At 46.5% G+C, this 22,229-nt stretch overlaps 3 protein-coding genes across 4 annotated transcripts; 1 reads left to right on the forward strand and 2 right to left on the reverse strand.

Annotated features, from left to right (window-relative positions):
• The first annotated feature begins 1,951 nt into the window (after positions 1 to 1,951).
• Wdr55 (WD repeat domain 55) lies at positions 1,952 to 5,882 on the forward strand. The gene is made up of 7 exons (XM_051202390.1): positions 1,952 to 2,145; positions 4,086 to 4,186; positions 4,277 to 4,364; positions 4,456 to 4,635; positions 4,761 to 4,860; positions 4,952 to 5,121; positions 5,201 to 5,882. The coding sequence occupies exons 1-7, from the start codon at positions 1,952 to 1,954 to the stop codon at positions 5,520 to 5,522; spliced, it is 1,155 nt and encodes a 384-aa protein (XP_051058347.1). The 3' UTR covers positions 5,523 to 5,882.
• On the reverse strand, positions 5,769 to 8,792 carry Dnd1 (DND microRNA-mediated repression inhibitor 1). The gene is made up of 4 exons (XM_051202297.1): positions 8,725 to 8,792; positions 8,086 to 8,318; positions 7,262 to 7,723; positions 5,769 to 6,618 (listed from the first exon to the last, which is right to left on the reverse strand). Exons 1-4 carry the CDS (start codon positions 8,790 to 8,792, stop codon positions 6,164 to 6,166), a joined length of 1,218 nt encoding a protein of 405 aa, XP_051058254.1. The 3' UTR covers positions 5,769 to 6,163.
• On the reverse strand, positions 8,740 to 22,194 carry Hars1 (histidyl-tRNA synthetase 1). 2 transcript variants are annotated; one of them, XM_051202382.1, is made up of 13 exons: positions 22,026 to 22,194; positions 21,698 to 21,787; positions 17,790 to 17,909; positions 15,739 to 15,834; positions 14,640 to 14,765; positions 12,784 to 12,891; positions 12,519 to 12,617; positions 12,201 to 12,294; positions 11,898 to 12,025; positions 11,563 to 11,805; positions 9,812 to 9,928; positions 9,472 to 9,618; positions 8,740 to 9,185 (listed from the first exon to the last, which is right to left on the reverse strand). In XM_051202382.1, exons 1-13 carry the CDS (start codon positions 22,113 to 22,115, stop codon positions 9,114 to 9,116), a joined length of 1,530 nt encoding a protein of 509 aa, XP_051058339.1. In that variant the 5' UTR covers positions 22,116 to 22,194; the 3' UTR covers positions 8,740 to 9,113. The 2 variants fall into 2 exon arrangements, with proteins under 2 accessions (XP_051058339.1, XP_051058340.1); XM_051202383.1 differs by lacking the exon at positions 17,790 to 17,909.
• Between the last annotated feature and the right edge of the window lie 35 nt (positions 22,195 to 22,229).

The following is a 22,229-nucleotide window of genomic DNA, read 5'->3' on the forward strand; positions in this document are numbered from 1 at the left end:
TACATAGCCTTTTTAAAAATAGAGGTTAATGCATAACTGTGTGGTGCCAAGTCAAGGGTTTTCCAAAGGCTGGTTGGTTTAATACATTTATTACAGAAGGGAAAAAAAAAAAAAGGAGAAAATGGACTGCTTTTAGACAAATGATACCTTGGTCTTATGGTTGTAGGCCACAATTCTAATTAGGGAAAAGGTCACAGAAACATGATTCATATGGATACCCAGAATCAGTAAGAGCAAGACCTGAGGGCTGGCTACCAGTTTCATGTTTCTATAAGTACTCTAACCTTCTAGTCACTCTGCAGATAGGTTGTTTCTGTACTTTGAAACCCTTAACCTCACCTCATGTTCACTTTTTTTTTTCAAGACAGGATTTCTCTGTATAGCCTTGGCTGTTCTGGAACTAACACACTAAAGTGCCACCACTGCCCGGCAAAATATTTTTATCTTATGGGCATTGATTGGTGCTTTGCCTGCATGTATGTCTGTGTGAGATTTCCTGGAACTGGAGTTATAGATAGTTGCAAGTTTCCATGTGGGTGATGGGATTGAACCTATGCCCTCTGGAAGAGCAGCCACTGTTTTTAACCACTGAGCCATCTCCATCACCTCACGTTCATGTTATTTTCCTTTTCTCACTATGTAGATCAGGCTAGCCTGGAATTCTCAAGAGATCTACCTGTCTTTGTCCCCTCCTCCAAAGATAAGTGGTACCATTGCCAGCACATGCCTTAGATGGCCTAGTTGCAGGGAAATCTGAGTAGGTCCTTTTCAGCTAGTGTTGGGAAATTTAAGTACTTGTCCCTTACAGCTCTCTTCCTTTCCACCCAGCTGTGGAACTCCCGTGCTCTCAAGGTTGGTCAAATAAGGTTGTTCTTATAACTTTCCAGTGTGCAGTGTACCTATCTTGACCCCAAGTGTGGTGATGCATGATTTCCTCCTATGCTTAGCCCATCATCCCCTGGCTTGGGTACATAAACCCATTACTCTCTGTAAGAAAAGGCAGCATCTTCCTCTTCACTTCTCATGGTGGTCTGTTAAGTGTTTCAATCCCAACACCCTCCGCCAAGCTCAGTACTTTGGCTGTGCGGGCCAGCAAGCTAGCTTCAGAGACTGCCCTGACATGTAGAGTAGTCTCATCATTGCAACCGTTGTTAACAAGGATGTAAAGAATATCAGTTGTCATGCTTGTTTTCCTGGGTAGCCTAAGTACATCAAAGGTCAAGAGCTAAACTATACTAGAACCATACTGTTCACTAGATGCCTGAAGATGTTGGTGTGGGCAGCTGTTTGAGCATGCACGAAGGCTGCCCCGTTAATGATCTCTGTCTTGTTACTATAGGGATGTGTGGACTCCTTGGGCAACGTATCTGTCCCTAGCTTTGGTTTTGGGTTTCACCAAGTCAGGAAAGATTAGGACAGGACTGGACAGAGGAAAAAATTTAGGATGTTCCCAAATATTTGAAGCAGCTTGGGAGGGAGGACAGGCATTAAAGGTCACAACACACAGTCTAGCTAGCCCAAGCACAGGCCACAGTGGCTCCGGTAAGATGGGTCTGAGGGTCAGGGAGCAGTAAGTTGGCACAGCCAGTAAGTGGGTTGTGGAGCAAGCTTTAGGATCAGAGTTTAACCACAGGAACCTACATAAAGGTGGGAGGAGAAAACCTGGAGGCGCGCAGGGGTGGCACTCATCACGCACGAAAATACGGAAAACACGCCCATAAAACCAAAAAAGCCTTTTAATGAATTGCAACTCAACTTCACTAAAAAAAAGTGATTCTTAGCGGACGCAGAATGCCGCGATGGCACCACACACACCACACACACCGGAGGTGGCAGACCCACCCTTTCCGACGTCCTCCCCAATGCTTCTCCGATCCCGCCTCCTCCCGGAAGCAACGACATAAGCCACGCCCCATTGAATGTAGTTGGTTTCTCGGCGCGCGTGGATCCTATGGATCGCGTGTGTGTGGAGAGTCCTATGGAAGATTCAAGCAATGAGGAGGAAGACCTTGACTCCACGAAGGCAGCACCCCGGATACGTGATACCCCAGAAGACATCGTGCTGGAAGCGCCAGCCAGTGGCCTGGCGTTCCATCCCACCCGAGACCTTCTGGCAGCAGGGGATGTGGACGGGGACGTGTTCGTGTGAGTGGGGCGTAGGGAGGAGGCGTGGGCGCAGGCGCGTTCGGCGTGGGCGCAGGCGCGTTCGGCGTGGGCGCAGGCGCGTTCGGCGTGGGCGCAGGCGCGTTCGGCGTGGGCGCAGGCGCGGTCGGCGTGGGCGCAGGCGCGGTCGGCGTGGGCGCAGGCGCGTTCGGCGTGGGCGCAGGCGCGGTCGGCGTGTGGGCGCTAGGTTCTTAAAGCTCCTCTGGGGTGGAGTGGGTTAGGGGCTGGAGAGGGTTAGGGGCTGGAGAGTGTGGCGGGAAGACATTGTCTAAGATTCAGGCGGCCTGATTCGTTCAGTAACATTCCTGTATCTTCCCACATCTCACACCATCTTTTTAATTTTATTTTTAGACAAACTCCAGGTGTTGTGCCTGGAGCTTGACGATGCTGGCTAGTCTCACTTGCTAGTGTTCTTGCCTCAGGGATCCCATCTCTGCTTCCTAAATACTGGGATTAGAGTTGGCCCTCATACCTGCCCAATTTACATAGGTTTTGGGTATACCAAGGATAGAGGCAATCACTTTATCCACTGAACCATCTCCCGAGCCCTCCACCTCTTTTGTTTTAACTTGTCAGGACTGTGACATTGTTCAGAATATACAGTAATTAACTTTCTTTGGCTTCTGTGAACTCTGTTATTAACCTTCCAACTTCTGGGGCTGGGTTTCTGTCTAGTTATTTCCTTTGAGACAGGATCTCTCTATGATCCAGAATAGTTTTTTTTTTTTTTTTTTTTTTTACTTTTCGAGACAGGGTTTATCCATATTGCTTTGGAGGCTGTCCTGGAACTAAACTAGCTCTGTACAACAGGCTGGCCTTGAACTCACAGAGATCCGCTTGCTTCTGCCTCCCTAGTGCTGGGATTAAAGGTGTGTGCCCAGCGACCCAGAATAGTCTTAAAGGATCTGGCTCCTGTCTCAGATCCCCTCACTCCTTAGTTTTTAGAGAGGTTTCTCTGTATCTCGACTGTCTTGTTAATTTGCTCTGTAGACCAGGCTGGCCTCAACTCACAGAGATCTGCCTGTCTCTGCCTCCCAAATTCTGGAATTAAAGGCATTCGACACCAACAGACCCAGTTTGCCATTAGTTTAATCAAGGCTCTGGTACCCCCTCCCCCCACTTCCCCCTGCCTCATGAGTGCACCACTACCTCTGGGCTTCAGGCTCTGACTTTTGAGGATGGTAATCTCCACACATAGAAGGATGAGATGAAAGGATTACAAATTCTAGGTTTAACAGGTCGTTGGTGGCACACATCTTTAATCCCAGCTCTTGGGAGGTAGAGACAGATGAATCTCTGAGTTCAAGGCCAGCCTGATCTACAGAGGGAGTTCAGGACAGCCAGGACTACACAGAGAAACCCTGTCTCAAAACAAAACAAAAAAAGAAAAGTTCCAGGCTAGCTTTGACTAGGTAGTGAGAGATCTTGTCACAGCCTGATCCATTTCCCAAAATAGTCCTATACAAATATATCTTGAATTAATATGTGTTGAAATACGATCTAACATTTGAAGTTAATTTAAAATGGATAAATGAGCCAGGTGGTAGTGGTGCACACCTTTAATTCCAGCACTTGGGAGGCAGAGGCAGGTGGATCTCTGAGCTCAAGACAAGTCTGGTCTATGAGTACCAGGACAGAGCTACAGAGAAACCCTATCTTGAAAAATCAAAACCAACCAAACAAAAGTAACTAAAAATAAATAAAATAAAAAGAAAGAATGGATAAATAAGCTGAGGATGTGTGGTTCAATTGTAGAGTTTTACTTAGCATGTGTGAAAGCCTGAGTTCCATCTCCAGTACTACAGAGAAAATCAATAAACTCTTTGGTTTCAGAAGTACCCTACCTACAAGGGAAGGTTGGTAAAACCAAGGTGCTCCATGGTTTCAGGTGTGGTATGGAGTTACTCTCTTCCTTTCCTCAGCTTTTCATACTCTTGTCAGGAGGGAGAAACCAAGGAACTTTGGTCCTCAGGACACCACCTCAAGTCCTGCAGAGCTGTTGTCTTCTCAGAGGATGGGCAGAGTAAGTACTAGGGAAGGCAGCCAGCCATGTGGTAGAGGGCAGAGGGCAATGAGCAATACCATAAGCTGGACCTTTCCCCCCTTGTTACAGAACTTGTTACTGTCTCTAAGGACAAAGCAATCCACGTATTAGATGTTGAACAGGGACAGTTGGAAAGACGCATTTCCAAGGCTCACAGGTAAGGAAAATCAATTAGGTGTACGTGCACCTGGTAAGGGGTAAGGCCTGAGAGGTCTCTATTAGAACAAACCCATATTCTGTTTCTCCAGTGTCCCCATTAACAGTTTGCTGCTTGTGGATGAGAATGTTCTAGTTACTGGGGATGACACAGGTGGTATCCGGCTCTGGGACCAGCGAAAAGAGGGCCCTTTAATGGATATGCGGCAGCATGAGGAATACATTGCTGACATGGCTCTAGACCCAGCCAAAAAGCTGCTGCTGACAGCCAGGTACAACCTTACACCCGGTTCCCTGCTATTTCTCCCTCCAGACCACTTGGTGATGTAGGTACCCACACTGTATTACAGGTCTTCCTCAAATAGAACTTCCTAATCAATCCATTTGTTCTCTACAGCGGGGATGGCTGCCTTGGTGTCTTCAACATTAAGAGACGCAGATTTGAGTTACTCTCAGAGCCTCAGTCAGGCGATCTAACTTCCGTCACCCTCATGAAAGTACAGCTGGGTATGATGGGATGGGGTATATATGCTAGGGGGTTCATTCTCAATTGGCTCTAAAAATATGGTTTATCTTATTAACCCGCAGTATGGGAAGAAGGTGGCCTGTGGATCTAGTGAAGGTACCATCTACCTCTTCAATTGGAATGGTTTTGGGGCTACAAGTGACCGCTTTGCCCTGAGGGCAGAGTCCATCGACTGCATGGTTCCAGTCACTGAGAATCTGCTGTGCACTGGCTCCACTGATGGGATCATCAGGTAAGGGAAGCTAGAGCAGCCCAGGAGCATGGGGAGTGTAAGCCAAGCAGGTCAGTTCATAACACTCTTCTCTGCCCAGGGCTGTGAACATCCTGCCAAACAGAGTGGTAGGCACCGTGGGCCAACATGCAGGGGAGCCTGTGGAGGAGCTATCCCTTTCCCATTGTGGCCAATTTTTGGCCAGTAGTGGCCATGACCAGCGACTCAAATTTTGGAACATGACTCAGCTGCGAACTGTGGTTGTGGATGACTATCGAAGACGCAAGAAAAAGGGAGGGCCACTTCGTGCCCTGAGCAGTAAGGCCTGGAGCACGGATGACTTCTTTGCCGGGTTGAGAGAAGATGGAGATGATGCCAAGACTCCAGAGGTGGTGAAGGACAGCGATGATGACAGTGACTGAGGGCATGAGGAGAATGTCAGGACAAGGAACTGTGTTTTCTGGGACAGCCCCTAAGGAAATTTTTTTTTGATGCTGTAGATTGGACCTACAACCTTGACTATGATAAGCTTAGCTCTACCACTGAGTTAAACCCCAAAGTCCCCAAACAGGAATTTCCAATACTCATGGCCCCAAAGTGGGAAAGTATCTGCTCACCCTACCATTGTAAAACGAACTCTGTTAAACAAAGACAGCACAGACACATGAATAACAACCAGGGGTTTAATATAAATATAACCAGTATAGGAAAAACAAAACAAAAACAAGGAGGGGCCCTTTAGCTCAGCCAGTTCTCCAAATAAAAACAAAGATTCATAGTAAGCTTTTGTGGGTATAATGAATTATTTGTCAAACTGGGAATTGGCCAAGGATATTAAGTCAGAGGTCAAATCTGATCCTAGGCTCAATGGGGGAAGGACAAGTTTCCTCACAACTAAAGTAGCACTTAGGTGTGACAGGGCCCCGCCCCAGCAAAGAAGCTATCACCAGGCCCCTGTCTCTTTTTGATCCAGTCAGTAGTTGCTGCCCAGACCTGCTGGGCTGGGGATTGACATAGGTTCTGCCTACTCTTTTAGGCTGCCTGTTAAGAGGAGGGGGAAGGGTCACTGCTTAATCACAATACCTGCTTCAGCCCTAGGAGACCACAAGCTGGTCCTAGACTCACTCAGTGTTTCTAGCAACTGCGCAGACACAGCATCCTTAGCCACCTCATGCCCATCCTGCCAATCAGAGGCCAGCACAACCCAAATGAGGCCACTGAAAGGCACTGGGTGACCAGGGATTACAACCTGGTACCAAAAGCGATGCCAGCCAGCAGGACCTGTGCCTAAACATTTGGTAAGGAACATTGGGCTGCCTAGCCTCATTCGCTGACACAGTAGCTGCAGAGCAGCCCTAGCCCCTTGGGACCCTAGCCTGTCCCTGCTCTGGGCTACTTGGCTGCCCTCTGGCCGTAGGAACCGCAGTGAGGGGCCTGCAAGCTGCTGGCGGAAGTGCTGCTTCAGATCTGGCTTGAGCCACTCCACAGCGACTTGTTCTCCACAAAGGCGTGACTGCCCTGCAAGAAAAAGGCAAGAGAGACTGTGAAGTGACTTGCCACAGGCTGTTTGAGGCCTGGTGGTGGGACAACTTCCTCAAGCCTCCTTGTATTTGTAACCCCTGGGGCAACACTGGGCATTCAGGCTTTACCTAATCACCATCACAATAGCTAACCCCTTTGGTCAATGAAAGCTGACACAGGAGACAGCACTACAAAGATAAACTGGCTCCTGTGAACTCTTCTACAACTACAATCTTTCCCCTGGAAATATTGAGGACTAAAACACCAGTACAATGGCAGGTGGTGGTGGTGGTATAAAACCTTTTAATCCCAGCACTCAGGAGGCAAAAGCAGGTGGGTGTCTGTGAGTTTGATGCCGGCCTGGTCTACAAAGGAAGTTCCAGGGCATTCAAGGCTACACAGGGAAACCCTGTCTCAAAAAAAAAAAAAAAAAAAAAAAAAAAAAAAAAAAAGAAAAAGAAAAAGAAAAAAAGGATACAACGCATAGGGATTCAGACAAGTGGTAGCTTAAATTTAGGTAAGTAGTGGCTGTAGCACTATTGTATGGTGGCAGATGGTGAACTCCATGCAAGTCTGACTCTTAGGATTTAGGGATATGCTTTTAGGTAGCCAGCCGCCCTCCGCAGTTTCCAACTCCTACCTTCTACCAGGGCCTTTTTGGCCATGGCAGCGGCTCGGTGCGTACTGAACTTGAGCAGCGCAATTTGAGAGGGCGCTGACCCCGGACTGGGTAGCAGCAATGTCTCCTGCAGGCAGGGACCCAGGGGCTGTAGGGCCAGCAGAAGCATATGGCGGTTCAAGCTCGGAGGCAGCCCGTCTACTGTCAGCTCGCACTTCTCGGTGCTTCGGCACACCAGAAGCTGGCAAGAAGGACGCAGCTGGTGGTTGTGCAGCGTAGCAATCGCGGCCTGGGCACCACGCCGCGAGCTATAGCGCGCGTAGGCAAAGCCGCGGTTCAAGCCACTGAAGGTCATCATCAGGCGGAACTCATAGAGACGCCCCACGCGCTGGAAGAGTGGGATCAGCTGGTGCTCATACACGTCCTGGGGTAGCCGTCCGATAAACACCTCGGACCCTGAAGGTGGCGGGCTGCCCACCCAGCCTGGAGGGAGAGGATACAGAGGGCTCTTGTCGTCTACTGAGATGGTTCTATTTCTAAGTCCCAGGAAACAGCTGGGGTGTGGGGGACGAGCAGGAAGACCTTCATCTAGAAATACCGACACCCTTCTGGCTCCGGGTCGTTAGCATAATTAGGCGACTGGACTTCGTAAACAACCAGGCTGGCACTGAGTGGGTGTACTACCCTGGACCGTCAGAGTGGAAAGGAAGCCAGACAAATAACCACATCTAATTAGAGATTATGTCAGGTAGTTTGGGATTTCTGACTTTGGAGCCTAGGGCCCGGCCCTTCCCACAAGAGTGGCCGAGGCCTGTGTAGTGCAATATGGGGTGGGGCTACCATACCTGGGGGTGGTCCGCCATACTTCCTTTGCCCGTTGACCTGCACCAGGCGGATGCCAGTCTCCCTTACCCACGCCTCCAGGGCTGCCTTGTTCTCTGGATTCACCCTCTCACACCATTGCTGGGGGAAAGAGGTAGGTTGGAACAGCGTATCACCGGCCCCCGGTCCCACCTCGTCTGAGGTTTTGGGGTCACTGTAAGCCCCTTGTACAGGCGGGGACAAGGACCCCTTACATCTTTCTCCAATTACTTACCTCACATTCACGTTTCGACTGCATAGCTCTCCCCTAGCTCTGCCACTCTTTGGAACTTCCTTGAGCTTCTGCCTCTGGAAGATTCCCTGCCCTCCACGCCCCCCTCAAGCTCTCATTGGCTCTGAGAGCGACCCCGCCTCTCAAGGAGGTATTCATTACACGTGCGCGAGCCCCTGGAAATCTGGAAACCCTCTTAGGACCGTGTGTGGGAGGAGCTCCATCAACAGAGGTGGGGGGTGGGGCGGAGTTGGGGCAGGATGGACCCCGGGCAGGCGCACAAGGTGTCCTTTAACCAGCGGGTTTGAGAAGGCGTCCTATGGTTCACACCAGTCACTAAAGTGGTTTGAATGATTCAGGACCTGAGGAGGAAGGTACCACTAGGCATTACAGACACAGACAGGCATTAGCGTCAGAGTCATTTATTGGACTTTTTGGCGGCAGGTTGTAGGGAGGCATCTGTTCATTTGCATCTGGTGTGTGGTTCTGCAACGAAGCCACAGAAGGTCCATGCAGGAGTTTAGGAGTCAGTCTTGATTAATCCAACTATACTGTTCCTCCCCATCCCCGACAAGGAAACGGTAGTGCCTGGCCTTTTTTTTTTTTTTTTTGCCAGTGATTACCAATAACAACAAATAAAAATAAAAACAAAAAAGCCTCTGTTCTGACCACTCTTCAGTCTTCTGCTGGATCAGAAATGTGCAAACTGCTTAAGTACATATGCAGCTTTGTTTTAGTTCAAATGAGGCCAATCCTGCTTCCTCTGCTAGTCTGCTTGGTTCAGCAGATGGGGAGGGGCTGATTTGTTCTTCTTCTGATCTCCTCCACAAGATCTTCCCTTCGGACATCCACCTAGCCAGGATGGAGGAAGAAGATATGAGCGTCTTCAGCTCAGCTATTTACTGATTACTTATAGTTATCATGTTTGGCTCACTGGGACATGTACCCAGTTAGACACCCCAGGGTAAACAATGCCCCTAGTAAAACACTTGCATGTGGATCCTGGAGATCTTAAATGCCATGGTTATAGTTAAAGCCTAAGCCCCCAGGTTCATTATAAGTTAGTACTGTATAAGGCTAGGGTCTCAAACAGGCCTGGGCCAACCAGCATTTGATGCCCCTTGTCCTTTAGCCTTACCTCTTCTCTGCTAGTCACTGAACGGAGCTTGATGACACCATCCTTGAGCTCCTGCTCCCCAATGATGGCTACTAGTGGGATGCCTGCTTCCTCACAGTACTGCAACTGGTTCAGTAACTTTGGGTTCTTCTTGTAGAGCAGCTCAGCCTGCAAATGACCAAAGAAGAAAACAAAGGCTTCTGTTGCTCTCAGGGAGAAAAATTCGGGGTGGGGTTAGGGATGCAGCAGGTACTTGTTCTTTGATCCATCTCAAGTAATGGGAGAAGCACTATGTACATTTCCATTAGTTTGTGCCAAGTACTCCCAAGTTTGCTATCACCCTGGGGATTGCCTCCTGTACCTTGATCCCAGCATCCCACAACTCTGAGACAAGCTTCAGTCTCTCCTCCAGCAGCTTCTTCTGTGCAGATGCCACAAGCACCTGTGTCTCAGTGGTCCGAACCTTTTCCTCTAAAGCCTAGGGAGAGGCAGGCAAGGGTCAGAGCGGGACTAAGCAATCAAAGAACAGGGAAGGCTGTCGTTAGGATCCTGAGAGACTAGGTCCAACTCTGTGAGCTCAACTAGGGCGGGGTCCCAGCCTTCTCATCTACCAATAGGACAGAAAAATAGTTCCTAGAAGGTGTAAGAAAGGAACTAACTTGTATGACTTGTCAGAATAAATGATGAATGGAAAGCTGGGTACATCTATAATTCTAGTACTTGGGAGGGAGACAGAAGGCTTGCCTTGAATATGTGAGTTTGAGGCTAGCATGTCTCCAAAAAACAACAACAACAACAAAAAAATCCCAAAACAAAACAAAAAGCAAAAAAGCCCCCAACCAAACAAAAAACAAAACACTAAGAAAACAAGTAAGGGGGCTGGAGAGATGGCTCAGCAGTTAAGAGCACTCGCTCTTCAGAAGTCCTGAGTTTGATTTCCGACACCAACATGGCCGCTTACCGCCATTTGTAATTCCAGTCCCAGGGATCTGATGCCCTTTTCTAGCCTCTGTGGGCACCAAGCACAGACATACAAGTAGGGAAAACGCCAAAATACAACAACAAGAAAAAGGAATAAATGTCCCAGGGTAGCAGTAGAGTAAGTCAAAATTCCTGTCAGCTCAGGAGGCAGAGGCAGGTAGATCTCTGTGAGTTTGAGGCCAGCCTAGTCCACAGAGAGTTCCAGGACAGCCAGGGCTATTATACAAAGAAACCCTGTCTCAAAAAAACCAAAATCAAACAAATCAAAACAAACTCCTTTCCATATAGGTTAGGGGCCACAGCACAATCACAAAGGAGGAGTACTATGAGGCCATCTCAAACCACCACTGGCTTCTAGTCTTCACCTTCACTCTCCCAACTGTGAGACTAGGTATGTGTGGAAACAGGAACAAGGAAGGCTGCTACTGCCCCTCAACTTTTTCTGGAAAACTATTTCAAAGTTACAGCATAAGATGCCTACTAGAATAATGATCTCAAGTGGGAAACATGGGTGGTGTCATCCTAGAGAAAAAAGACAGGAATAGTGGGAAAGTTGCCAGATCATTCCTGAAAAATCAAATACAAGGAACCACTGAAGAGTACCAGCAACAGCTGGGTGAGTACCAGCAACAGCTGGGTGGTGGTGGCAGTGCACACCTTTAATCCCAGCACCAAGGAGGCAGAGGCAGGACTGTTACAACATAAAGAAACCCTGTCTCAAAAAACAAAACAACAACAACAAAAAAGAGTATCAGTAACAAAGGGGCGCTTCCTTGGTGTTACTCTAGATCCCAGGGAATCAGTGCAGCCATTGGAGTAAACCCAGGGCGAAATACTGAGTTCAAAGCCACCCTGGATAACTTAGGGAGACCCTGTGAAAATTAGCACAGTGGTAATAGTGCTTGCCTAGCACGCACAAGTCCAGGTTTAATTTCCAGTATCATAAAACATATATACAGACACACACAAAACCAGACTATATAAGAGTGAGACTCTCTGAAGGCTAACAACCATCTCTTCTGCATTTCTCAAAGATACTCCCTGTCCAAAGCAGCACCTGTCCCTAAGAAGTGAAAGGTAGCATGGGTATCATCATCTGCCCTTCTGGGTTCTACCCACCCCAGGACTCACCTCTAATCTTTGCTCTACAATGGAGAAGATCCGCTCTACTCCAATACTGAGCCCAACGCATGGAACCTTGCGCCCTTTGGGGTCAAACATGCCTACTAGCCCATCATAGCGCCCTCCAGCAGCCACACTGCCCACACCCAGGGGTTCTTCCCCAGCCTGGGTTGGCATCTGTAGCAGCACTGCCTCATAGATGACCCCAGTATAGTAGTCCAGCCCTCGAGCAAGGCTCAGGTCAAAGGAGATCTGTGGAGGTAAGGTCATGGTCAGTACTAGATTAGGATCAGGCACTCCAAGCCACAGAGGTCAGCTAGGGCTCCTCTCTCTAACTTGATTACCTTGTCATCAACGCCAAACAGGGTTAGATATTCAAACAGCAGCTTTAGGTCTCCCAAGCCCTCCAAGGCCTGTTTGTTTTGGGAGAGTTTAGGATCCTGGAGCAACTGCTCCACCAGAGATACCCCACCTGAGGAAACACATTTGTAGGTCACACTGACAAGAAAAAAAAACAGCAGGTCTGCCTTTTGTCTGGGTGGCAGTAAACGTACACATGAACACTCCCCCTACTACACCCCCCCCCCACACACACGTTTCAATTTTAGGACTGAGGGCAGAGCTATGGTTGCTGGGTTTTTTGTTACCATGCTGCTGGACATAGTCTCCGATGCGATCGGCCACTTCTGGTGCAAGGCCCTTCTCTCCCACCATCTCATTCTTTACTTCCTCCCAGGAAACCTGGGCAGACAATAGCACTTAGAAGCCACTACATAGCTTCCCTACCACAGAACAAGTGTGAACCCTTTTCAAAAAAGCAATCTGAGACCAAAGCTGCCCTTCAACCTACATGCTGGAGTCAGAGCTCCTCCCCTGGGCATAGAGGCAGCTACCTCTCCCTCCTAAACTTTCTCATTGTTAAAACAGGGTAGGATCTAGAAAGAGTCAGGCATCTGGGTTATTACCTTATCTAGTTTGTCCACTGAGGAGCAGATGGTACGGAACTTGCTATCAGGGACACCACAGACAGCAAACATTCCATCTAAGATGCGCCTGTCATTTACCTGTGAGGAGCAAGGTACAGGGAAGAAGGAATCTGCTTATTTTCTGCTTATTTTGCACAATTCCCAATTGTCTCTACCACATGGGCTACTGATGCCTCTGCACAAGGACTTCTCCCTGTGAGAGGCCAGGCCCTACCTTGACTACCCAGTCCCATCCAGTTCTGACCTTGACCAGGAAGTTGCCTATCTGAAGAGAACTCAGGATCTCACACATGATCTTCAGGCACTCTGCATCAGGAATCATGGGGTCGAACTGGCCAGCGATGTCAAAATCCTGTAGGGAAATAGAGGGAGGAGAGGGGTGGCATGTCAGACTCCCCAAACCTCTGCGGTCTGCACTGAAGCACAGTCCTCCCCTCTCTGTTTCATCAGCTCTCGTGTTCTCACCAGTCCTGCTATCTTGTCCATTATGGAACTACTCTTCCTCAGCAGCCACTTCTTCATGTTCTCCCTCAACTTCTGCTGTTGTGGGGGCAAAAGCCCAGCCTTAGTCAGGGTCTCTGTGTGTGTGTGTCTCTCTCTCTGAGGTAATACTTGGTCAGGGTCTGTGTGTGTGTGTCTCTCTCTCTGAGGTAATACTTGTCAGGGTCTCTGTGTGTGTGTCTCTCTCTCTGAGGTAATACTTGTCAGGGTCTCTGTGTGTGTGTGTCTCTCTCTGAGGTAATACTTGTCAGGGTCTCTGTGTGTGTGTGTGTGAGGGAGTAACTGGTCAGGGTCTCTGTGTGTGTGTGGGGTCTGAGGTAATACTTGGTCAGGGTCTCTCTCTCTCTGTGTGTGTGTGTGTGTGTGTGTGTGTGAGGTAATACTTGGTCAGGGTCTCTCTCTCTCTCTGTGTGTGTGTGTGTGTGTGTGGGGGGAGGTGGGGGGGGGGGTGTGTGTGTGTGTGTGTGGGGGTGTGTGTGTGTGTCTCTCTGAGGTAATACTTAGTCAGGGTCTCTGTGTGTGTGTGTCTCTGAGGTTAATACTTGGTCAGGGTCTCTCTCTCTCTGTGTGTGTGTGTCTCTCTGAGGTAATACTTAGTCAGGGTCTCTGTGTGTGTGTGTCTCTGAGGTAATACTTGGTCAGGGTCTCTCTGTGTGTGTCTCTCTCTGAGGTAATACTTAGTCAGGGTCTCTCTGTGTGTGTGTGTGTGTGTGTGAGGTAATACTTGGTCAGGGTCTCTGTGTGTGTGTGTCTCTGAGGTAATACTTGGTCAGGATCTCTGTGTGTCTCTCTCTCTCTGAGGTAATACTTAGGGTCTCTGTGTATCTCTCTGAGGTAATGCTGGGTATTGGATGTAGGGCTTCAAGCATGCGAGGACATCACTTTACCACTGAACTGCAGCTCAAGCCCTTTCCACCTTAGTCTTTTGCTATTTTTCTGTCAGAAGTCCTGCCATTAGTCTAGAAGACTTGACATCAATACATATTACACATTGAATTTCCTCATTCTTGGTTGTGATTGTAATACTGTGGTTTAATATAAAGAACCTGGAGCTAGACATGTAGGTCAGTGGTAGAACAATTGCTCAGTGTCCTCATGTGTACAAGGCCCTGCATCCAATCCCCAGCACTAAAAAAAAAAAAAAAAAAAAAAGCAATTTCCCCCCCCAAACAAAACAACCCAATCCCCCCCACCTCCAAAGCCACCTAAAACTACCAAACCAGGTCCCAAATCCAAGATTTGATTGTCTTATTCTTCATCTCCACTAAGCCATTACGAGGTCTACATGAAAATATCACAGAAATATAAGAGCATTTTTGGGGCTGGGCAGTGGTAGCATATGCCTAATCCCAGCACTCGGGAGGCAGAGGCAGGCGGATCTCTGTGGGTTCCAGGTCTATAGAGCAAGTTAACAGGACAGGCTCCAAAGCAATACAGAGAAACCCTGTCTCAAAAAAACAAAACAAACAAAAGACCAAAACAAACAAAAAGGAGCATTTTTGAGGCCACCCAGTTTGTTCAGGATACCATGGCATTTGGTAGATCTTATTAGAGAAGGCCTGAGTTACCCATCATTCTCCACATTTTCCCAATACTCACACACTGATAGAATTCACGATAACGGCCTCTGGTCATAGCAGGGTTATCCCGGCGATACACCTTTGCTATGTGGTAACGTTTAATATTGGTCAGTTTATTCATTGCCAGATACCGAGCAAAAGGGACCTGATAACAGAGCGTTAAGGAAAAAGCGCCTCCTGTGGCTGCTGGAAGTCATCATCACCCACAGAAACTAGGGTGTAACCTGCTTGTATAGATAAAACCACTCCCTGTAAGAGTGACAACACTTCTGACTGTCAGAACAATTAACTGTAATTTTAAGAGGCGCTGAGTAGGAAAGACGATGAAGGCTCCTTCCTTTCCTTTTGCTCCTGTCTCTCCTGGACTGTGCTGACTAGGGGAGAGAAGGAGCCTTGGAAGATTAGACACAGCAGGAAAAGGTCACATGGAATCCCTGAGTAGACGATTCTCAGAATGGCTTGCTGTGGTGGTCTGAATGAAACTGGTCCCCACACACTTGTGTATTTGCATGCTTAGCTCCCAGTTGATTAGCTGTTTGGAAGGATTAGGTAGTGTTGGAGGAGATGTGTCACTGGAAGTAGGCTTTGAAGTTTCAAAAACTCACCCTGAGCCCAGTGTCTGTCTGTGTTTCCTGCTTGTGGATCAGGATGTAAAGTTCTCAGCTACTTCTTCAGCACCATGCCTTTCTTTGTTCGGCCATGCTCCCTGGCATGATGATAGGGGACTGACCATCTAAAAACTGTTAAGAAAGCCCCCAATCAAATGTATTCTTTTATAAGAGCTGCCTTGGTCATGGTGTCTCTTCACAGCAACAGAAGACTAACTGAGACATTTGGAGATAATGGAAATATTGGTCAATTACAGAAAATTCTGTCCACTGGAAGAGCAGGAGACTGTTCTTGAGCCAGGAGACTGTTGTAAACTGAGAATGAAGATTGATTTCTAAGGGTATATTCTGCTTAGGCAAAGTCCTTTATCTTGGGTTAGAGAAATCAATCCTTTAATTGTAAATGGCTTCGTAGTTAATCTTACCTATGCCTGCTGTCCCTAAACCCAAGCTCAACTCCCGTGAATGCCAAGGATCCAGAGTCTTAAAAATCCAAGTTCAGAAAGATACAGTGAGGTCATAACGAAGGGACAGCAGCTCCCCACCCTGATCTTTCAGGTCATAGATGAGCTTTGAGTCTTCTCCATACTTTCCAGTCAATGTTTCCTGGAGAAAACAAGAAGAAATGTGATCATCATAATAAATTACATCTTATCTTTTTTTATTTTTGAGACAGGGTCTTTCTATGTATCCCTGGCTGGCTTTGAGCTTACAGAGATCTATCTGCCACTACCTCCAGAATGCAAGGATTAAAGGCTTGAGCCACCTCACCTGGATAGAAATAACTTCATTAGCATTATCACATTATTATTATGTGATATTAAGGATTGAACCTAGGTTTTGTAATTGGTGGGCAATCAGTCTATCACCGAGCTACTCTAACATGATTAATTTCAACGTTTAATAGTTCTATAATCCCTCTGCTTTTTATCCTAATGCTTACAAGTCTGATATAGCTACAATAAAAAAAAAAAAAAAGTGTAACAGGTACACCTTTCATCCCAGGACCCAGAAGGTACAGGCAGGTAGATCTCTGTGAGTTCAAGACTGCCTGATCTACATAAAGAGACCCTGTTTCAAAAAGACAAAACAAAACAAAAATAAAGGGAATAACAATTTTGTGCTGATACTCTGCTTATTTCTTTTTTCTGCCTATTTTGTGGCAAAGCTAAGAAATTACTTTTCCCTCGTTTCATGATTTGAGACAGGGCTTCTCTGTGTACCTCTGGCTATTCTAGAACTCACTGTGTAGACCAGGCTGGCCTTGAATTCACAGAGATCTGCCTGCCTCTGCCTCTCAAGTGCTGGCATAAAGGTGTGTGCCACCCCCATCTCCCAAAAACATTACTTTTCATTTACTCTTTGAAAAAACAATTATTTATTTATATTGTGTGCATTCGTCATGGTATGCATAAACTCAGTGGATAACTTGTGAGAGTTGGTTCTGTTCTCCAATCTTTGTGAGTTCTGAAGATTCAACTCAGGTTATCAGACTTGGTAGTAAATGTCTTTACCCAAGCTGAGCCATCTTAGTCGGTCCTAAGGTATTATTAAAAAAAAAAAAAATTTATGTGTAAGAATGCTTTTGTCTAAGTGTGTATGTCTGACACATGCGTGTCTGGTGGAGGTCAGAAGATAATGTTGGATTCCCTGGAACTAGAGTTACAGACAGTTGTGAGTCGACACATGGATGGTGGGAATTGAACCCAGATCCTCTGCACAAGCAACAAGTGCTGTAACTGCTGAGCCGTCTCCCCAGCCCTGATAAAGTAGTTAGGAGTTTGTACTGATCTTGCAGAAGACCTGAGTTCGACTCACAGCACCCATGTTAGTCAGCTCACCACTACTATAACTCCAGCTCCGGGGGCACCCTCAACTTCTGGTCTCCATGGGCACCTGTACTCATGTACATACATTCATATACAACACATAATTAAAAATAAATCTAACCCCTATCATTAAAAGGTAAGAAGATGAAAAAGATGCATAATTTTCCAGTGAGATACACCTATAACTGTGCACTAGGAAGGCAGAAGCACCGGGCCTGTGTTTCAAGGCCAGCCAGGGTATAATGAGACTGTCTCAGAACAACAGTACAGAGCTCTGTACTTTGTTCGCTAACACCATCCTATTAGATGTTTATATTGTTCCAATTAAAATATATTTCCAAAATATGTCAACAGGCATATCTGTGCATGCAGCTTTCTGGCTTGAAGTATTTTTCTTCAAGATAAGCTTGTAGTAGTACATTATCAGGTTGGCAAACATAGATGCTTTTACAATATCTGAGACTGAACAATGTCAGAAACCAAAACAGAATGTCTTCAAGATGTTACAGCAGTCTATGTCCTGATGTCTTCAACTGGTTATAATATATCCCTCTGATCAAACTGGCCAAGATTTAAAAACTTTAAAATCCTCAGTATTCTGGTGGTGTCGCAGACTAAACTCTGTTGGCCCCATTAATGTGTTAAAATTCTAACCTCCGTACCCTTAGACTCCTCTTTGGTACTCATGAGCCCACAGCTCCACTCTTCAGTTTCTTCTTACCCTTCTCTCACCTTTAGTTCAAACACAGGTGTATCAATCACTTCTGCTCCATGGCGCTTGAAGCAGCGGATGATGACGTCAAACACCTTTTCACGAACTGCCATCTGCCGGGGACTGTAGTCTCTTGTGCCCTTGGTTATCAAAAACAAAACTCAAGTATAACATTTAAAACAAAGAACAAGGGGCTAGAGGGACGATGGCTCAGTGGCTGCTCTTCCAAAGGACCTGGGTTCAATTCCCAGCACCCACATGGCAACTCACACCTATCTGTAACTCCAGTTCCATGGGATCCACACCCTCACACAGATATACATGCAGGCAAAACATCAACACACATAAAATAAATCACAACAAAGAACAATAAACCGTAGAAGTATCCACAGCCTAGCTCAGCAACAAGGAACACAAATGATGCTGCAAGCGTGGGTTTTCCTATTGGCCACCAAGTGGGAAGACAGTGGAGTAGGCTCTGTTCCACAGAATTCAGAACCACTTTCTCAATACATTTGCTTGTATAGCAGACAATACCCCACCAGACAAGCATATTATCAATTCAAAGTGGTTCAACAGATTTAATTCAAATGTTTACCTAAGAGCACTCAGCAAGTGTGTAGTAGAGTCTGTCTCCCATCCAGGTCAGAGTTTTTAGTCTGGGCCATTATATATCCATGCTCCAAAACCTTTACATACTCTTAGCTATTATCAATTCAAAGAATATTATTTCCATGTACATTTGCCACATTCTAAATTAAAAGTGCAAAATTTATCAATATACTATTACAAATTATCACAAATAATATTTTGAGAGGCCAGGCATTGCTGGTGCATGCCTTTAATCCCAGCACTTGGGAGCCCGAGGCAGGAGGATCTCTGTGAGTTTGTGGCCAGCCAACCTGGTCGACAAAGCAAGTTCCAGGACAGTTAGGGCTGCCTGGGGGGTGGGGATGGGTGGGGAAAGATTCAGGCGATAATATTTTGAGAGAATTAAAAAGTAAAATGAGAAGAAAAACATCAATTATATTTTTGTAAATCTTGTTTTCAATCTTATTTCATTATGTGTACAGGTGCATCACTGGCATGTCTGGTGCCCATGGAGGCCAGAAGAGGATGTAAGATCCTCTAGAACTAGAAGTACAAGTAGTTGTAATGTGCCATGTGGATACTAGGAATCAAACCCAGGTCCTCTGGAAGAGCAACAAGAGCTCCCAACAGCTGAGCCATCTCTCCAGCACCATTTCTGCAAATTTTTAATGTTTTCTTTAATAAAAGTCAGCCAATTTTCCTATCTGCTTTTTGTATTAAATTTCTATTGCTGTATATGGGTCTGTTTGAAAAATATGAAGAAACTCTATTTTTACACAGGTGTGTTCTTACTCTAATGAGCTTCTCAACTGTGGATATTCTTTTTTGATGCTACACCAAAATCTAACAAGTGCTTGTTTCTTACCTACTGGTTGCAATGTGCAATCTGAAAACTACAATAATGGATTGTTACATTTAAAAGCACTAGTCAACTGGGGAGGGTGGAGCATGCCCATAATAGCAGTGTTTGGGAGGGAGAGGCTGGAGTATCCACATAGGTTCAACCCAGTTTGGTTTACAGAGTGAGTGAGTCAACCAGGAAAATAGGGCAAACTCTGTCTCAAGAAAACAAAACAAAACAAGCACTATTCTCAGCCATATATGGTAACTAGAGTTATTAAATACATGGAGACAGTGGCATAGTGATCACCTACAGGCTGAAGGGAAGATGAAAAGGGGAATATTGTTAAATGGCTGCAGTTTCAATTTTGAATGGTTAAAAAGTTCTGGAAAAGCAGGTAAAACAGCTTCTCTTTCCATACTTGGGAGGCCAAGGCAGGATTGTGGTGAGTTACAGGCCAGCCTAGGCCACAGATTGAGGCCCTATCTGGAAGAAAAAAGATGAGTAATGTTGATTATACAATAATATATTTCATGCTGCAGAATTATACATTAAAATCTACATTGAGCCAGGCAGCAGTGGTGCACACCTTTAATCCCAACAAAGGCAGAGGCAGGCATCTGTGAGTTTGAGGTCAGCTGGTTTACAAAGTGAATTCTAGAACAGGCAGAGCTGGAGTTACTGGTAAGTGTGAGCTTACCAGCTTATAGTAATAGTGAGTGCTGAGAACCTAACTCAGGTTTTCTAGATGACCAACAAGCACCCTTAATACTGAGCCGCCACCTCTCTGGCCCCCATTTCTTTGAGATTTTAATTGACCTTTGAAAAAGAACTGTGTGGGATGTGTGGTGGAACATGCCTGTAACTCCGGCACCTGTCAGGTGGAGGCCTGAGGATCAGAGTTTCAAAACTACTGCTATACAGCAAGTCTGAGGCTGGCCACACTTTGTTTTTTTTTTTTTTTTTTTTTTTTTTTTTTTTTGTTTTTTAAAACGTGTAGAAAGGCACAGCTTAATGAATTTGATTTGAAGAATTAACCTCAACACAGAAGAATTAATCATACCATCCACCTTCACCCTTCCCCCGGCTTTTGGACTCAAGGCCTTTATTTATTATCTTACCAACTAGTCCTCACTGGCCTGGAACTTGTACACCAGTCTTTCCTGACTCCTAGCACCTAGGCTGGGCAGCTTGTAACTGCCTGTAACTCCAGCTGCCCCCTCACACAAGGACACACAGGCCCACACAGCCAGTGCTACAGAGATACCCTGTCTCAATAAAATAAAATCTCAAAGAAATGATGACCACTAACTACTGAAGCGATTGAATAAAGTAGAAAATAGGGAATTTGTGATATATCAGCCTTTCTTCGCTTAAACCCAATGATTGTCTTAATAGCACTAAACTCACAAAGTACCATTTTCTGGGTACTGGGATTAAAGAAAGTACACCACGATGAATGGCTTCTCTCTTCTTTGGAAATCAACTTAAATATATTCATTAGATATATGTTTATCTCCGGGCACTCAGTCAAAGCTTCTGCTAAATAAACTTTATGAATAACTACTACAAAGTTGTTGTAGAGGGCGGGAGAGATGGCTCAGCAGGTAAGCACACTCAATGCTCTTCCAGAGGACATTAGGTCAATTTTCAGTACTATGGCTCACAACTCCAGTTGCAGGGAATCTGACATCCTCTCCTGGCCTCTGCAGGTACCTGTACTCATGTGTGTGCACGCGCACGTGCGCATGCTCGACCGCGCGTGCCTGTACACACAGACACACATGCACACCCTAAGTGCATATCATCCTAACAGTCTTTACCTGGCTATGTCCTACCCACTTGAGAGGTCCATCGATTTCCTTAGTGTGGCTTCTCAGATTCCCCAGCTACCCCTTATTTTTCTCAGAACACCTCTGTAAGTTTCTTTTTTAAAGTTTCTTTGTTATTTTTATACTGTGTGTGTGTTCATATATCTGTGTATTATTATGTGAACGTGTGGGTGCAAGTGCTGCCTACTGAGGCCAGGGGCATCTGATCCCCCTGGAGCCGGAGTTATAGACAATTGTGAGTCGCCTGATGTAGGTTCAGGGACTCAAACTTGGATTCTCTGCATGCCCTTAATTGCTGAGCCATCCCTGCAGCCATAACTTTCTTCATACCACCAGTCATATTTTGTAAATGCACAGCCCTGTGTGGAATTGTTGTCTTAAATATCTGTCTTAGTGGAATGCAAGAGTCACAAAGACAGGCGTCCAGCATGGTACATTCAATGTACACCACCACACACATAGACCTATTCAATGAATACGTAATGAATGAAATGAGTAGCAGTTAGCAGGCTGACTCCCCTGAGCAGCTTTGTTTATGTCATTACCGAATGACTGAGGTTGAGATCACCTCACCTAAGTTGCCTATACCAACTACTGACTCCTTTGCAATATTTCGGATTGTGAGCAGGACCGCCCTCTGAGGCCTCTCACAGGAGTAGTTTACCTTGGGGGTTTTGAGCACAAACTTCTGTTTGCCTTCATCATGACCCAGCTGTGCTTTCAGTTTTAGGAGTTTCGTCACCTCCTCCTCGATCTGTGGAGGGAAAAACGCCGCTGGATTGTCCATTTGTCACCCCTCCCTCCCTCCCTCCCTTTTCATGCACTCGACAGTCTTAGGTCTAGCCTTGCTTCTCTCGGGACCCACCCTGGCTACCTTCTCACTCAGCCTTTCATTCTAACAGCCTATTCATTCACACGCCTGACCTCCAGCCAGACCACCCTCTATGTTCCTCTGGTTTTGTCGTGCCCCTCTCCTTCCATCTGAGTCGCACCTGCTCAGCGGAGGCTTTCTGCTGCTTAAGGCCCCTCACATGCTCTCCCTGGAGTCGCACCAGCTCCTCCAGCGCAGCGCGATCTGCCATCCTGGCTGCCAAACGGAACTGCCTGCTGTCTAACCCCGCCTTGGTAGACTTAGCCTACGTTCGGATGACTTCCGGCTATAGAGTCACCGGCTTTCGTGCCTAGAACGTTTCTGA

Source organism: Phodopus roborovskii, unplaced genomic scaffold (genome assembly GCF_943737965.1).
Source record: "Phodopus roborovskii unplaced genomic scaffold, PHOROB, whole genome shotgun sequence".
Taxonomy (NCBI): Eukaryota; Metazoa; Chordata; class Mammalia; order Rodentia; family Cricetidae; genus Phodopus; species Phodopus roborovskii.